At 41.5% G+C, this 16,667-nt stretch overlaps 2 protein-coding genes across 5 annotated transcripts in view; one reads left to right on the forward strand and one right to left on the reverse strand.

Annotated features, from left to right (window-relative positions):
* The window catches only part of med23 (mediator complex subunit 23), a 32,820-nt gene extending 21,825 nt beyond the window's left edge, over positions 1-10,995 (reverse strand). For 2 of the 4 annotated variants that reach the window (XM_014205101.2, XM_014205100.2), the window contains exons 1-11: positions 10,696-10,995; positions 10,073-10,104; positions 9,796-9,883; positions 9,554-9,678; positions 9,356-9,467; positions 3,663-3,761; positions 3,467-3,568; positions 3,279-3,348; positions 3,053-3,165; positions 2,844-2,939; positions 2,286-2,303 (exon numbers count right to left, since the gene is read on the reverse strand). In XM_014205101.2, coding sequence (XP_014060576.2) covers positions 2,286-2,303; positions 2,844-2,939; positions 3,053-3,165; positions 3,279-3,348; positions 3,467-3,568; positions 3,663-3,761; positions 9,356-9,467; positions 9,554-9,678; positions 9,796-9,883; positions 10,073-10,104; positions 10,696-10,746 — 906 coding nt within the window. In that variant the 5' untranslated portion in view covers positions 10,747-10,995. The remainder of the gene's footprint in view (positions 1-2,285; positions 2,304-2,843; positions 2,940-3,052; positions 3,166-3,278; positions 3,349-3,466; positions 3,569-3,662; positions 3,762-9,355; positions 9,468-9,553; positions 9,679-9,795; positions 9,884-10,072; positions 10,105-10,695) is intronic. The other 2 variants (XM_014205103.2, XM_014205102.2) reach the window with 1 other exon arrangement.
* Positions 10,996-11,603: 608 nt separating this feature from the next.
* il20ra (interleukin 20 receptor, alpha) lies at positions 11,604-16,311 on the forward strand. The gene is made up of 7 exons (XM_014205104.2): positions 11,604-11,842; positions 12,787-12,919; positions 13,085-13,290; positions 13,415-13,590; positions 13,813-13,957; positions 14,315-14,454; positions 14,556-16,311. Exons 1-7 carry the CDS (start codon positions 11,803-11,805, stop codon positions 15,528-15,530), a joined length of 1,815 nt encoding a protein of 604 aa, XP_014060579.2. The 5' UTR covers positions 11,604-11,802; the 3' UTR covers positions 15,531-16,311.
* The last annotated feature ends 356 nt before the right edge of the window (positions 16,312-16,667 follow it).

Consider the following 16,667-nt stretch of genomic DNA (forward strand, 5'->3'; position numbering starts at 1 on the left):
TAAATGGGGCACTTGACTAGCCTCATTGACAGCTTCATTTTAGTTCCATTCCCTCTTACTCCACTCCAAACACGGTCTCACACCAACATCACTCTAGACACTTGGCCCAAACGGGAGTCTCATAAATGTTGGGTACAAACAGAGCTTGTCCCTGGCACACAGAGGGTACACACTGACTCAAACACACACACAAAACAGAGCATGACATGAAGACTACACCACTGCCAAAGAAAGCCCAGATCCCAGAGTAGCTGCACTATATCACCACATTGGTCACTTTTGCTATCATTGATAAAGTAATTTCAGTAATCTATCCAATGTAAATCACCTGTTAAGACAATATTTACTCAACAGGTGGTGCTCTGCACATTTACAATCAGTCTTACACCGAATAAATAATGGCGTGTGGTCAAAAAGTTTACGGAAAAACAATGCTGATCGACTGAGAACAAGCGTCGATATACCCAGTCTGTTTGTTCTGACGCCACAAAAGGTACTTTTCTCTTTCTGATATACTGCAGCTGCCCCCTGAAAGTGACATGCAGGTATAGAACACACTGCCATTCATCTCAACACCACGCTGTGAGCAGAGGGTAGCATCACCTCCAAAGGGTAGGTGGGGACGGGAACAGAGGTACAACGCATGCTCTTCTGAGATGGGGGTTTCTTTACTGGATTAAGGCTGGTCTGATGAGTGTCCAACCAATGGAATTGGTTTATGGAACCTAAAGAGTTAAAGCCATCTGCGATGGAATTATGTATACAGTAGGTTCTTTTGAGCCTTTTTGCTGCCTTTTAGTACAATGTTCCGATAGAGGGCCAGGACCAAAGATTGATTACTTGGACCTACCTTTTGAAATGTAATAAGGATCATTTTAGTAAGGCTCAGCCCATTGCATTAGGAAAACGACTCAAATCAGAAGATCGCCAAAAGTCATGGTGAAAGCAGACTCAAAAGTATTTAGTCAGTCAGCACATGATTCATAGTAGCTGTTGAACCAAATCATCCCTGTTGTGGTGGACGTGTCAAAATCCAATAATGTAACCTCAATGGCAAAAGACAAATTTGATCATGCTCCTATGGGAACAAAGACATGGTCAATTCCGGATATTCCCGGGAGTGCTTTTAAATCTACTACCTTGCAACAACATAGCCTATCTAGTGTTAACATTCAAATGGAAAACTCTTGCAGTGCAAACGTCAAGGGACACCTGAACCACAGCTGAAAACAGACAGGACTATACTACATTCCGGCATGCAGCAGATCAGGGCTTGAAATTAACATGTCATTCTCAGGTACGTACACCTCTAGTTTCAAACAGAAAATGTCCAATCCTCTTTGCTGATTTGGTAATGTTGTTGCATGTTTGAACTTGTAAATGTTGAATATTTGTAACATGCTTTTGTTTCATTCAAAAATATATATATAGGCTATTAAATTCAAGGACATTGGAATAGGGAAGGAACTAGTGTATTCAATAATATAACACACCAAAGTAGATTCTAATAATATCAAATTTGCAATTGTATCAATTGGTGGCAATTGATACAATTTGTTCACATTTTACTACTTTGTATACAATCATTTTCCCTTGAGATCTCACGAGAGCTTTTACAATGCTGTTCTGCACATTCTTAGAATTGCAAAATGAATTCAACAACATGAATTCATAGTCTATCTAATGCAGGGAGACTAAAGGGGCAGTGGAGTTAGCCACCATAAAATGAGAATTAACACATTTTGCCATAGTGTACAGGCAGTTGAAAGAGTGTTTCAATTGTGTCTAGCTATGTATAGAGGTGACACTGAAATATCAAGTAGAATAATCTATGAAAGACAGAGAAGCAAAATTATTGTCAAGCTGCTGTGTTTTTGGACTTGTATACAGGATCTTGGGACGGGAGATGGAATTCTGAAACCCAAGACCAAACACAACGCATCTGTGGGAAAGTATGTTCTTAAAAAACAGCTTTGAGAGATGTCTTGACAGACAGCAACAGCCACAGCATTAAAACTCCAATGAGATGCGACGTCTACGGACCACACTACGTGGCCAACAAGGGGAGCTGAACTGTAGACCCTTGCACATCCTGTCAATGTGATGCATTGTCATATAAGCTCTTTCACATGCTCTTGGACATCGGTTTCTATCTAAGGTAATTTCAAGCCCTATGTTTTGCTTTATTTTTCATTTGTTTGGTTGTCTAGACGTGATCAGTGTGGCTAGGAAGCTGCGTCCAGTATCTGGTTAGTCACAATACAACAGGAAGATTGTGAACATACCTGAGCAATGTTCAAGGTCTAGAGCATTGGAGGATGGGCAAGACAGGACAGAACAAAAAGAAAGGAAGAAAAAAGGAGAAGACAAAACAGTGACTAGGAGGCCAGCTCCAAGTTCCCCTGTCAGTCAGTAAAGCCGGAGTACTCCTAAGAGACACATCAAGTGAATGTGACGGGGCATATTAACTGGTGTATTCCCTTACACCAATACTCGTTGTTGTGTGTCCCTGGGCCAAAGGGGCAGAGTCAGACAGATCTTGAAACACCGTTGATTTGAGCTGCCAAGCAGGGCTAGGGGTAAACATAGTGCACTGAATTGGCAGGGAATAGATTGGAGGCTGGCCTTATAGAAACAAAGCAATGCAAACCATTGTTGTTTGCCTTCATCTGGATTCTACAGGTAATCAGATGCACTAAAATACAGTACAAGACACCTCACGTGATAGGCTGGTCATCTGGAGCATCCTTGGCTTGTGTACTGTACCTGTGATACCAAGAGCAAGGGGGGAGGTAGAGGAGGAAGGGGAGAGCTGACAGGGCAGGGCAGGAGAGGAGATGTACCTGCTTGTTGAGCCCTAACATGTTGCAGACCATGTCTCGAGAGTAGGGCTGCTCCAGCACATATCGCAGCAGCCCTGTCTGTGGTTCAAACAGGTCCTGGGGGAGAAACACCCACACCCTTTGACAAAAGCTTTGACAAACAGGCTTTACACTGTCTGGGTAAAAGATTTCTATGGAGGTGATAGGTATGATAGGTTTAGGAGTAGTACCTTGTCGAAGGGCAGCATGCCCCTGAGAGGGAAGCGTAATGTGGTGGGGTCCAGCTTCCAGGAGTTGCAGATAGCGCCAGAGTTGTTGACCACTGGAAGGAGGCTGCATCTCCCTACAGGTCAAACATATGATAGGTCACTTAAAGTTCTCTGAGCAATACTCCCAAATAAATATATCTCACAACGGCTCAATACCAAGCAGGTTGGGTGCAAATGGTGGCCTTACCACAGATGGAGTTAATTCTTGCAGTGGGCCGAAAACTGTCTACAAAATCTGACATGAGACTGCCCAGAAGCTAGAATAAAAGAGAAGGATAGCGTGAAAGACTGACCAGCTCAGATGCTATGCATCTCGGTTCAAATCAATTCATCATCCACACAAATGACATGAATATAGCCTGGTTAAAAACATACCCAGTGTGACAACATCCCCTCGGGATAGAGTTTTCTGATCTCTGTAATGGCAAAGTAGGCAGGCAGGAGGCACGCGTTCCTGTCGAGGATGTACTCCACCACCTGTGAGGAGATATACAAACATTTCAGCAGGTTAACTCAACCGGAAATCCCCAAACTCTTGTGGAAAAAGCCTATGGCTGGAAAGGAGGCGCACCTCTCGTGCAGCTAGCAGCTGCTGGACCACAGCTGAGCTAACGGTGTTGGGGATGGTCTGAATCTTATCCAGCAGAGCCTTCAGTAGATCTCTAACTCCCTGTGATGGAACACAATGAAGCACATCATTCATGTTATTTAGTAGATAATATCCTATAATACACATGTAATAAAACTATTTACACTGTTGTATATGGCTGCCCTTCCTCTATGCTATCCTACGATCTCTAATCACGTTGATTGAGATCAAGTGCATCATTTCTTTTTTTTTATTTTTATATATACTTTGTTTATTGAATTTTCAATACCAGTATTTAGAAAATAATTGCACTTGTAAGTTATTTGGTAGTAGTATAAAACACACCAAAGACAACAATACAGCAAAACATAGAAATACTTTTTTTTTTTTTATAAATAAAAATAATAATAAGGAAAAATATATATTTTGATACAGTTGTTATAGGTCAACTAGTACAGATAATACCGTCCTTAACATCCGAGATGTCGTGTCTGCACATACCAGGCCTCTTACATCACCAATATATAAATATACATCACTCTGGAACTGCAGGGAAATGTATTTGTTTAACATAAGAAAAGAAGGGATCCCACATTAAATAGAATTTGTCTACAGACCCACTGAGTGCGTTTAATTTTTTCCAACTTTATGCAATTCAAAACAGATTTAATCCAAAGAGCATGAGAAGGGGCTGCAGAGGATTTCCATCTAAGTAAAATGAATAGTCTCGCTAACAAAGTGACAATTTCATCCTTATTCATTTTGGTCAATTGTATTGTGGGTAAGGAAACGCCAAATAGTGCAATAAAAGGGTCTGGCTCGATCTGTGTGCCGCTTAATTCTGAGAGTGTGTTAAAGATGTCTTTCCAGAAACCAACAAGAGAAGGGCAACACCAAAACATGTGTACATGATTAGCAGGAGACTGATTACATCGTACACAATTAGGGTTCACATCCTTGTAAATGTTGGATAATCTTGCTTTGCTCCAGTGGGCCCTATGAATGAGTTTGCATTGAATGAGGCCGTGTCGAGCGCAAATAGAAGAGCTATGTACCGTTTTGAGTGCCCCTTCCCATAGTTCATCAGATATTTCCTCACCCAGTTCCTCCTCCCATGAGGATTTAATATTGTTTAACGAGATGACTTATAGTGAGCAAATTTGACTATAGATTATTGACAAGGTGCCTTTCAGAGTAGGAAGTGGGATAAGAAATGTCGAACTGTGTTTCACCAGGAAGGGTGGGGAATCTGGGATCTAGGCTGCGGATGTAACTCCGGACTTTTAAGAACCTAAAACAATGATGTCTGGGGAGACCAAATTTAGCTGATAATTGTTCAAACATACTAAATGTATTGTTAATATACAGATCTCTGAATCTTTTAATACCGAGACTAGACCATGTTGAGAAAGCACCATCAATCATAGATGGGGGGAAAAGCTGGGTTTGAGGCTACCGGAGACAAAGAGGTTGTTTGAAACCCAAAGTGGCGCCTAAATTGATTCCAGATCTTCAATGTTGTTTTGACACATATTTTTGGTGAAGGAGGAGTAAGGGCCAGTAACGGAGGAGTGTGCGAGGGAAGACAACGATGCCGGTATAGACGAGGCAGCCTCCATCTCTAGCCAAATTGGGGGTGGGTATATCTCTCTGCTCTGCAACCAGTAGTGAATGATCGTAAGGTTGGCGGCCCAAAAATAGATACTGAAATTCGGTAGAGATAGACCGCCGTCTGGTTTGGGCCTCTGCAAAAGCTGTTTTTGCATCCTGGGGGGCTTTTTGTCCCATTTAAAGGGTAGTATTAGGCCGTCGATCTTTTTGAAAAATGTATTGGGAAGAAAAAATCGGAAGGCACTGATAGAAGAACTTTGGGAGAGTATTCATTTTAATATAATTATTTCTTGCGACTAAGGAGAGTTGTAGCAAAGACCAGCGTTCCAAATCGTCCTTAGTACAGGTTAAAAGAGGAGCAAAGTTGGCTTGAAAAAGGTTTTCAAATCTGATTGTGACATGTACCCCGAGATAAATAAAACTACTGTGAGCAATTTTAAAATGGCAAGTTATGTAAAGGGATATTTTTTGCGGCCATATTCAGCGGCATCAATTCGCTTTTACTGAGATTCAGTTTATACCCTGATAAGTGACCGAAGGATGTGAAAGTGGCAAGGGCAGCAGGAACAGAGACAGAAAGGTTGGATGTGTATAATAATAAATCACCTGCATATAAGGACAGTTTGTGTCTGTATCTGACTATACCTTTGATGAGGGGGTTGGAGCGAACTGTTATTGCAAGTGGTTCTATGGCGAGGGCAAACAGTAAGGGGCTTAAAGGGCAACCCTGGCGTGTCGATCGTTGCAAAGGGAAGCAGTCTGATTGAGTGTTATTAGTCCTGACAGAGGCTTGAGGGGATGAGTACAGAAGTCTTATCCAAGCCATGAATTTGGAGCCAAAGCTGAATTTATTTAGAGTGTAAAGAAGGTATTTCCATTCCACCCGATGAAACGCTTTCTCCGCATCCAGGGATATAATGGCTTCAGAGGTATTGACGACAGAAGGATTATATATAATATTAGATAATCGTCGAAGAATGAGTGTCTATTTTTAATAAATCCTGTTTGATCCGGTGAGATAATTGATGGGAGGACTGTTTCCAGAAGTTTGGATAGAATTTTATAGTCAACATTTAGCAGGCTAATTGGACGGTATGATGCAGTCAAGAATAAGACAAAACGGTTGCCTGAGTGGGAGTCTGTGGGAGAGCACCATTTACAAATGCTTCATCGAACATTTCAATTAGAATAGGGGCTATTTTCAAGATAAACTTTTTATAAAACTCTGCCGAGTAGCCGTCAGGCCCTGAGCTTCTCCCAGATTGAAGGGATTTTCTCTAATTTTTAACCAAATCCCAGCTGACAGAAGGCACAGCAAGTGAGTGGAAGAAATCATCCAATTCCTATGTATCCGCTTTACTTTCAGAAGTATATAGAGACTGGTAAAATCTCTTGAACTCATCATTGATCCCCCTAGGATCTAATGATATCCCAGATGATGTACGAAATTTAGGAATCTGAAATGATGATAGTTGATGTAACTTGTGAGCTAATAATTTACTGGCTTAATCTCCTTGTTCATAGTAAGTGCTCCTAAACTTGACAAGCAGTTCAGTAACCTGGTCTGTTAATAATGTGTCAAATTCTGCTTGCAGAGTTAAACGTTCCTTATAAATATCCGGGGATGGTGAAACGGCATAAATGTAATCTAATTGGGCAATACAGCGTGTTAAAAGCATATCCCTTTTCAGCTTGTTCTCATGTGCAGTGTAGGAAATAATTTCACCTCTGATATAAGCTTTCAAAGTTTCCCAGAGAGTAGACGCAGAGATGTTCGGGGTTCTATTTGTAATCATGAAAAAGTCGATTTCACTCAAAACAAAATTGACAAAGTGTTCATTGCTGAGCAGTTGAGTATTTAGCCTCCAAGGCGGTCGCAGATTGTCAACATTTTGAAAGGCTACTTCCATAGTAACAGGGGCGTGGTCAGATACAACAATTGGATTATATGAACATGAAGATATGGGATGGAGGAGCCTGTCATCTACAGTCTATGCGCGTAAAAGTGTGGTGAACTGATGAGAAAAAAAAAAAAGAGTATGCTTTTCCAGCTGGATGAAACATTCCACAAGGATCTGAAACTGCGAATTCAGACAAAGGTCGGAACACTCTAGCTGAGGTTGATAAGGTGGTAGGTTTTGTGGAGGATCGATCCAAACGTGGGTCTAACCAACAGTTAAAGTCACCACCTAAGATCAACATATGCGAAGACATATCTGGGAGTGAAGAGAAAACCAATTTGAAATTTTGAAAAATCACCATTGTCTAAATTAGGAGCATAAATATTAACAAGAAGTACCTTTGTATTGAGCAGCCTACCACTGACAATTATGTATCTACCATGGGGATCTGCGATCACATTGGAACATGTAAAAGGTACCGATCTGTGAAGTAAAATAGCCACCCCTCTTGCCTTACTCTGAAATGAGGAATGGAACACCTGACCCACCCATCTGCACCTAAGACTTGAGTGTTGTGATACCTTCAGATGAGTTTCTTGGAGAAAGATGTGAGATTTCAATTGATGAAAGTGGTGTAGCACCTTACTACGTTTCCCTGGGTTATTTATGCCCCTGCAGTTCCAAGTGAGAAAATTAAAGCCATTCCCTCCAGCAGGATGGGCTACACTAGACTGAGTCATGCCTTAAGAGAGAAAGGACCTGTAAATGACAAGGTATAATGTAAACTGAAGATCTTAGTTGAACCTAAAAGCGCAAATTTAACAAATAAAGACAAACGAGGCACAAAAGACAAAACTATATACAAATAAAGAGGGGAAAATCCTTCCCTCACACCCTCCCTTGCCGAAGCATCTCCCCAACTGAGATGCAAGCAAAACCCTAAATATTAAAAAAAAAAGTTTAGAGCAAAGCATTAACTCTTACTCTGTGCTACCTGAGATTTGTGACCATTTAACTAGAGTAAGCCAAACATACATCGATTGGTCCTCAACAGTCTAAGGAAAACTAACCTGGTTAAGAGAGGTTTAACAGCAATACAGATGGTAAAACTACGACTGAACCATGAAAACAGCCAGATATTGATATTAGAGGCGGCAACCTGTGTTAGAAATTAGAAAAAAATTAAGAGAATGGCATTCAAATGTCGATGAACCCAGCAAAATTGGCTTCGCTAGCAAACCATTCAGCCTGCTAAGAATAAGAGCTAACCAACCATTTGATCCACACCACGCGGTACAACAGCGGATGCTTCTCCCGATCTCCTCAGTATGTCATTGCGGACGTGAAAGAAATGCACCCTGATGACAAATGGTCGCGAGGGTTCTCCATCCCGGGGTCGGCTACGCAGAGTGGGGTGGGCCCGGTCTAGCAGTGGCTTCTCTAGACCAAGCAGCTCCTGAAGCAGCTGGGTCATGAACTCCGTGGGTCTTGGAGCCTCCACTCCCTCCGGTATTCCCAGTAGACGACTGTTGTTCCTCCGCATTCTACTTTCCATATCTTTGCATCTGTTGTCGAGGTATGCCACCTTAGTCAATGAGCCAACGTTAGCCTCTAGCTCGCTAATGCGAGTGCCGTGGTCAGTAGCACCTCGTTCCAAATCCGATAAGGCCACTCCATGTGCGTCGATCTTATTCTGCAACGTTATACTCTCAATATATTTTTTAAGCTCGTCTTTGACCATTGATATCTCTGACCTTAGATTGGTAGAGAGAGAGTCAATTTTTGCCGAAAATATCGGTTTTGAGGGTGCCTATCACGGATTGTAGCATCTCCACAGTCAGTGTTTCCGTTGGGCCGGCATTAGCAGCGTCCGGTGGCGGAGGTGAATCAGGAGAGGGCGCGGGCTTGCGGCGGTGTGCTCTTGCAGACTTCGTTTTTGCCCGTGTAGACGACATTACAAACTTACATTTCTCAAACTTGATCTGAATTGTTTATGGGTCTCTTCAGACGCCTGGCCAAACAGAAATATATGCAATTGTGCAAGGTTAAATATATACATTTGGTCACTAACTCAGGAGCGATAGGGAAACCAGTTCTGCGTTCTAAATCCTTGGCTTCCAACAGCGCTGCGCCCACCCCACCCCCACGTGCATTGTTTCTTACCTTGTAATCGACACCACCGATGATTTTTCGTATGAGTCGAAAAGTCAAGGCCCATAACTGTGTCCGCTCCCACTCCAGGTTATCTGAGCTTATGAGAGCCTGACACACCATCCTGAGAAAACATGACATTTAATTTGTCTGTCCTCAGCACAATACACAACACTAGTCATTCTCTCACAGAGAAAAACACATCCTTACCTGGGAGGTAACAGACTGGTTTCCACTGCCATGGCGAGGCAGTCGTAGAGAAAAGAGATCCGTTTGGGGCTGTGCTGGCCATGAATGAATCGGACAATCCACTGCACACACTGGTCATGGGAATCCTGAAAAAAACAGCAAACTGTCTTGTTACTACTGAGATATTACAGAAACATGTGCAATGTATAAGGTTTTAATGATGTTTGATGCTGCATGTGTCAAATGTTGGGCATCTCTCTCACCGGAGGAAGAGTGCTCCAATACTGACGAAAGGCACCTAGACAACTGATAAGTTTTGTTCTCTCATCCTCAGGTGTGTCCATAAACATGCTGAGAAGAAAGAAGAGAAGTCATTAAAGACAACTATGAAAACATAACTACTCCACAAGTACTATAACAAATTGTATGACACTGAATTGTGTTTTTTTTATACTGCACTTAATCTTTAACTGGGATGCAGAGAGTGCACATCTGGCCTAGCTATGTCTTCACAAAACAAGTCTGCTTCAGAAGTCATACCCTGCAAAGGCTTCCTCAATAACTTCTGTTTTCTGAAAAAGAAAATGATGCATTCAATGAATAGACAATCAATGGAGTAATGGTTAGAATGTTACACTCGACAAATTGGCTAGCTAGCACATTTAGGGTTAATGACCTGAAAAAACGTGCACGATCTAAGGGTGTATTCATTACGGAAACCGTTTGCCGTTTAAGAACCAAACGGATCTAAACGGGGAGGGACCTACCTGAATTTGTCAAATATAAACTCTCGTTTGCGTTTTCGGGTTGGAGTAAACGGTTTCTGTAGCAAAACGTTTTGCTACAGAATCAGCATAATGATTACACCACTGCGGTCATAGGCTAACGTTATATAGCTAAAGTAGAAATTTTGTATAAAGTTAGCTAGCGGGTTTTGGCATTGCTATGAACATGTATCATTAGCTTGATCAAAAAGAGGCAGCAAATATTAGCCTAAGTAGAATGCATGCCGAGATTGTTGTAAAATGTGGCTAACCAAAATCTATTCGGCCATAAGTGAATTAGCAAAAAAGCTAGCTAGTAACGTTAGCTGCTAACAAAAGGTAAGTGGCTAACGTTAGCTGTCTATTTAAAGTTAGCTGTCTGATACAGAATGCACATACCACTACATCCTCGAATATACTCTGGAGCTGGGTTTCCATTGAAATCGCCATGCTTCAACGATGAACACTACAATTTACCAATTCATGTCAGAAATCGCATATGCACTTTGCTCCATTCAATGAGTATGGATGGTTTCTACAGCTATCAGGCTAACGTTTGTTAACCGGAAGTTGGTACAGCCTTAAAAACAAACCGATATGGCACAGTACACTGTTCCATGTCTGTGATGTCATTTAATTTAATAAAACAATACGATCTACGTTTCAATAGTCTATGGAATATCTAAAATGAAACTATTAATCAGACTGATACATTTAATATGTCTAGACCAGTTTAAACGAAGTATACGTGCTTATGCACAATCATAATGTAAAACGTCAACGTCATCAAGGACCTCAAGTGGAGAGTTGCCATTTATGCCACAAGGTGGTGATCTATGACAATTAAATAAACTATTCACACCAGTCAAACAAGTCTTCAAACATGGAAATATTTGCAATGTGGCCTATACAAGTACATTCATTCATCACTGCACTGCCATCTCAAGAATGTTGTGGGCCTGTCAAAAGTGCTATGCTATGGTGACCCAAAACAAACAAATATGTACACGTTATTACATTTGACACAAATCTGACAGATGTACACGTTATTACAACGTTTGACACAAATCTGACAGATGTTCCCTACCAGAAAAGTGTTTTTCATATCCATACTTTAAATGTTAAAACATTGAATCATATCAAATCACAGAAGTTATCATCCCATAACCTGGGTTTAAAAATATATGGCAAAACACTTTTTAACGTCTAGGCCTAGTTTATTTCCCCATGTGCACAAGTGCTAGTGTCCAGAATTCCTCATTTCTTACAGTAAATAACTCCGCCCATATCACTTAACTAGGCGACCTGGCCAGTGTAAGGTACACCAGTTAACAATACCACTGCGTGAACAACATGGAAGCGATGTGGAAGAGCGAGATCCTAGAACTGAATCATTTACTTTAGCCTATCGGTTGAAATGTCCATGAGCTCAATTCTCCTCAATTCTCCCAAAACATTTGTTATGACAATATAATACACTATTTACCAACAATTCTACGGGAAAGAATGGTCAAATGTCTCTACGTTATTTCTCTGTGGACCGCAGGTAGGCTTCATTTTCATTTGCAGCTCATAATCAATTTAAGAAAATGTTTACTACTGCTGTGCAGTCCAGTTTATCACATATCACCTGGCAATGTTTTTGAGAACACCATTGGCATGGTTTTATGCCCTATAGACAGTATACTCAATATTTTGCAACTACAATGTATAATTTGCTACTGTCAAGCTACAGGAATAGTTCAGCTTTCATTGTTCAGCTGTCATTGTTCAATTTGTTTCCCCCTTTCTCCCTTAAAAAGTCATTTTAAGCATGTTTAACCAATGTAATCATTTTTTGTCACTTTGGAACTCACCCAAACACGTTCAACATTATGTGGGTGACATTTACTTTGGTTTACTTTTGTTTTCACTCACTTTACTTGTGCTTGATGTGGAACCTCACTCTAACTGTATTTTCCATCAGCATACCCTGCAGATGTAGATAGTGAGTTGAAATGGTAGAGATATGTGTTACTTTTCATGATAAGTTGATACTCAAGGCATTGGTCACAGCTATTTCAAAAGGTTGTTGGCATGCATACAGAAAAACAGCGCTCAATGACATTTATGATGCACTGAACAGGGTTCATTTTCTTTTATCTAATCATGAGGTGTCCTTGAATTACGTGATCGTGTGGTATTCTGAATCACACAGGAAACAAAGATGTGGTCTCGTGCAGTCAGAGGGAAAGAAGGGTGTCTTTTTGAGTGTTTATGAAATATTTTATTGTTCAAATTTTATCACAACAACATCCTGTTCTATAAAATGTTTATTTTCAGTCTCCAGCTATAACTTTCAGACAAAAAGAAGGGTCTAAATCTCTCTCTTAATTTCTCTATAATATAATTGTATTATTTTAGAACTCTTTACTGTTTGAGGAGTGACGCTCCAGCAGTCATTTTGAAATGCCCTTTATCATCTGCTTTCTGCTCTTTCTCCTTTCCTAGTGGTCTCACACGTGTCCTCTGTAGCGCGTCCCGAAGGAGTACACTTCAACTCCATGAACCTGAGGAACATTGTAAAGTGGCATCCTGGGAAAGACGCACAAAATGACACCCACTACACAGTGGAATATGCAATGTGAGGACACTTTAGACTTTATCATGATCTTGGCACCCAGAACCAAATCAGCTACTCGGTTTTGTCACGAGAGACTGAGCTTTCCATTAACTACTTGTAAATAAATGTCCATGATCCATGGATTTAAGGACACATCTCATTATGTGTTTATTTGTTGTCTCCTAGCTATGGTGACCGTATGGATGGTGGAGCGAGACGGGTGCGCTGGAGGGTGAAGAAGCAGTGCAGAAACATCCCTCAGACCTGGTGTGATCTATCCAATGAGACAACTGACCTGGATGAAGGCTACTTTGCCAGAGTCAAGGCTTTGGGCAAAAACAGATCCTCCAAATGGACACTCACAGAAAAGAGTTTCGAACCCAAAGCTGACAGTAAGTTGAGAATCCTGTTCAAAGATAATTTTCCTTATCTATGAAAGAGGAGCCAAAGTCAAACACTCAATCAGAGAATGTGTCAGGCCACGTATGATTACATTTTTATACCTTTCTCAAACAGCAACCTTTGGACCTCCACTTGTCAAACTTGTGGTGAAGGAGAATAGTGTTACCGTTAAGCTAAAGGGTCCAATGAGATGGAAGACTGGGAACATTACAAAAGATTACTCCTTGTTGAAATTCTACCCTCAGATGACTTACAACCTGTCTGTGTACGACAACAGAAGCAACAAAACGGTTGGTGTTACTTAGGTTACTGTAACTCTGTGTAAAGAATTGAATGACATAATATGTAGGACTGTCTGCAGGGACTTTAATCAGTGCAAATTGCTGCATTAATAGATTGTAATCTACGATTATATATTTTTTGTATTATATATTTAGCTAAAATGCAGATTAATTATGATTGTTAGTTCTATATTGTGTATTTTAACTTTCTGTATACATTTTGTCTTTCAGCAACACTTCACTGTGGAAAACAGATCCTTTGAATATAGGCTGCTTGCCTATGAAACCCAGTATTGTTTCTCTGCTAAGGCCCAGGTCCTATCACTTATTTTAGCTTGCCATGCATCTGAATGGCAGTGCCTAACAACCTCAAAAGGTAAGCTCAGACTTGATTTAATCTTGCTCCAATGACCTAGTGTGCAGTGTTCTTTTCTATCTGTCAGGATAAATCCACTCAACAGGTTTTAGTACAGCATGACAAAGAAATCAAGAGGACTTGAGGAATGTGAAAACTTGAGGTGTTTTCCCAGGGTGTATTTTCTCTTCCTGTTAGAGAAGGAATTATGTTGATGTATCAAGGGGTGTTTGTGTGTGTCTGTAGGTGCGTGTGCTAGTAAGTGAGTGTGGGTTTGTCTTCTCAGCTTTACCCTATGGGCTTTTCCTTTCCTATAACGGCTGTGTACTGTATAGATCTGTCTTATTTTATCTCTACCTTACCACTCTGTCTTTACAGATCCCTTTTATGGCCAGCTGCTACTGATGTTGCTGGGAGCCGTTGTCCCATCAGTCATCTGCCTCTTCATGCTGATCCTGGTCGGATGCCTTGTCTACCACTTTGTCTGTGGTAATAAACAGAAAAGTCCCCCTTTCCTGGTAAGAATGATATGTGACTTATATGTGACTAATAGAAGACTTCAACAATGGCTGTGAAGGGCAGTTTACTAAGATGCAGGTCCACCTTTTTCCTGTTTCAGGAAATATCGGACATTCAGAACCCACTGCAGACCTTCTGTCCCGAGCAAGCTGTGACAGTGAACGTGGTACTGGTCAACATGGCCAAGCCCATGGAGATGATGGCCATAAAGCCGAACACTATCCCTGCCCTTATCCACCAGTCAGAGGGGGAGCCCATACTACCCTACGCTGCCCAACAAGCCCCTGGTAGAGAGGATTCTCAGGAGGGATCATTGGAAGATGAATTCAGGGAGGACCAACCAGAGCCCCTAGAATACGGCTTCGTTGGAGCGTCCCCAAAGATTCCGGAAATGAGGGAAAGTGAGGCATCTGACAGTGAAGAAACCCTGCCTCTGCATCTCAGCCAGGTCAATCCGTACATAGCACAGAGATCTGCGTCATGTTCACAGGGGCCTGTGGAGACAGGGCTCTTTAGAATTCCACTGCTGTCTGGTCTAAAGATGGGGGAGCAGAGCACGAGTTACAAAGAGCCTGATCGGGTGGGTCTCTACGCACTGCAGCACTTCTCAGTCAGAGAGACCCCTGAGGTGGACTTTTGGGAAGACGAGGCTGAGGAGCCCCAAATTTACCCCTCAGACTACAGCTTTTTAAGGGCAGCACCGGAGCAGCAGGTGGTGACAACAGAGTACCAGACACAGTCTAACAGGAGGGATACTCAGCCCCTGCGGCTAGCCCAGGTCAACCTGTACAGAAACCAGAGGCATACACTGTTTCCACAGGAGTCTGAGGAAGAGGATGGATCTGGCGGTAACTGTGTTGACTGGAGCCCTACAACAGGGATCCTCCAGATCCCTCTGCTCTCCAAGCATATTCCAGAGGTGGAGGTGGAGGGAGAGATGAACAGGGAGTTAGAGCAGGTGGAGATCTTACCCTCTGTGGTGGTGAGGCAGTCAGAGGAGAGTGAGGGTGAGGATGAGAGTGATCTGACTAAACTACAGAACAACTGGAGCCTAGTGATCAACATGGAAGAGTAACCTTTTGGACATTTACACTGGGTTTTGGGGGACACACTATTTAAAGAGTGGTATAGCTATTCATAATGGCAATTTGTTTATGTTTACCGTATGTGGAAAAGTTGCCAAATCAAATGAAGGAATATTTTAAAACTCATCTGAAACACTTTGTAACTGCTTTAGCACTGTGATTGTAATTAACACATTTTTGAGAAAGGTTTTGTTTACTTTGTACCTTTTTATCCATGCTTTTCTACTAACTTATTACAATTGATATATTGCCAGATAGCTTTTTTTGTGTACAACTTTATACAACGTTTAACTGAAGGCACATGCAATGTCACTTTACCTCATGATGACTAACAACCAGGAAGGAGTGTGGCTGTAATGGTCTCTAACCATGTTGTTTCATAACACACTAAAGCTTACTGTCCTCCACCTGCAGAGTACATTATGTACAATATGTACTTCCCTCTGACTATGAAGACAAAGCTTTTCAGGGAAATCGTTGGACTGACCTGTCTATGCAAATGAAGAATGCATTCGTTTTTTCCTCAAATATTTTGACACTTTGATTTCATACAATCACCGTTAAAATGTGGGAACAAATGGGTTTTCTCAGGCACGCCACTATGCAAATCTTATACCACTAGTAACCCTAACTTGTAATCCATATTGTTTATTTTTTATTTTTATTGAAAAGTATGTAAAATAAATTGTTGTTTTATTCTTGGTCACAAAAGTGACCGATGGGAACATACTGTGCTTTGCCTATAATAAAATAAACAAACAATTAGCCTTATTTCTCAGCCCCAATAGCTATATACCTCTTAGCCCACTTAAAAAGCGTTTTTGTTATTGACACGTACACCAGATAGGTGCAGTGAAATGTGTTGTTTTTACAGGGTCAGCCATAGTTGTATCTTGCTCAAGAGCACATCGGCAGATTGTTCACCTTGTCGGCTCGGGGAGTCAAACCATCTACCTTTCGGTTACTGGCCCAACGCTATAACCGCTAGGGGCAACCTGCCAAGCTTACTGCCACCCTTACTTACCCACACAAACCAGCCCTGTTATCCCCTTGTCCAAACCCTAACACCCACATGCCAATACCCTAATATTGATACAATCAAGTTCCCATATCCTAGCCTATCTCAG

This window comes from Salmo salar, chromosome ssa06 (genome assembly GCF_905237065.1).
Source record: "Salmo salar chromosome ssa06, Ssal_v3.1, whole genome shotgun sequence".
Lineage (NCBI taxonomy): Eukaryota > Metazoa > Chordata > Actinopteri > Salmoniformes > Salmonidae > Salmo > Salmo salar.

Coding starts and splice junctions, on each gene's coding strand:
- il20ra (XM_014205104.2), top strand. CDS start 11,803: ATGGTCAAATGTCTCTACGTTATTTCTCTGTGGACCGCAG. Junction 13,591..13,812: donor ACAACAGAAGCAACAAAACG/GTTGGTGTTACT, acceptor TTTGTCTTTCAG/CAACACTTCACTGTGGAAAA. Junction 13,958..14,314: donor GTGCCTAACAACCTCAAAAG/GTAAGCTCAGAC, acceptor CTGTCTTTACAG/ATCCCTTTTATGGCCAGCTG.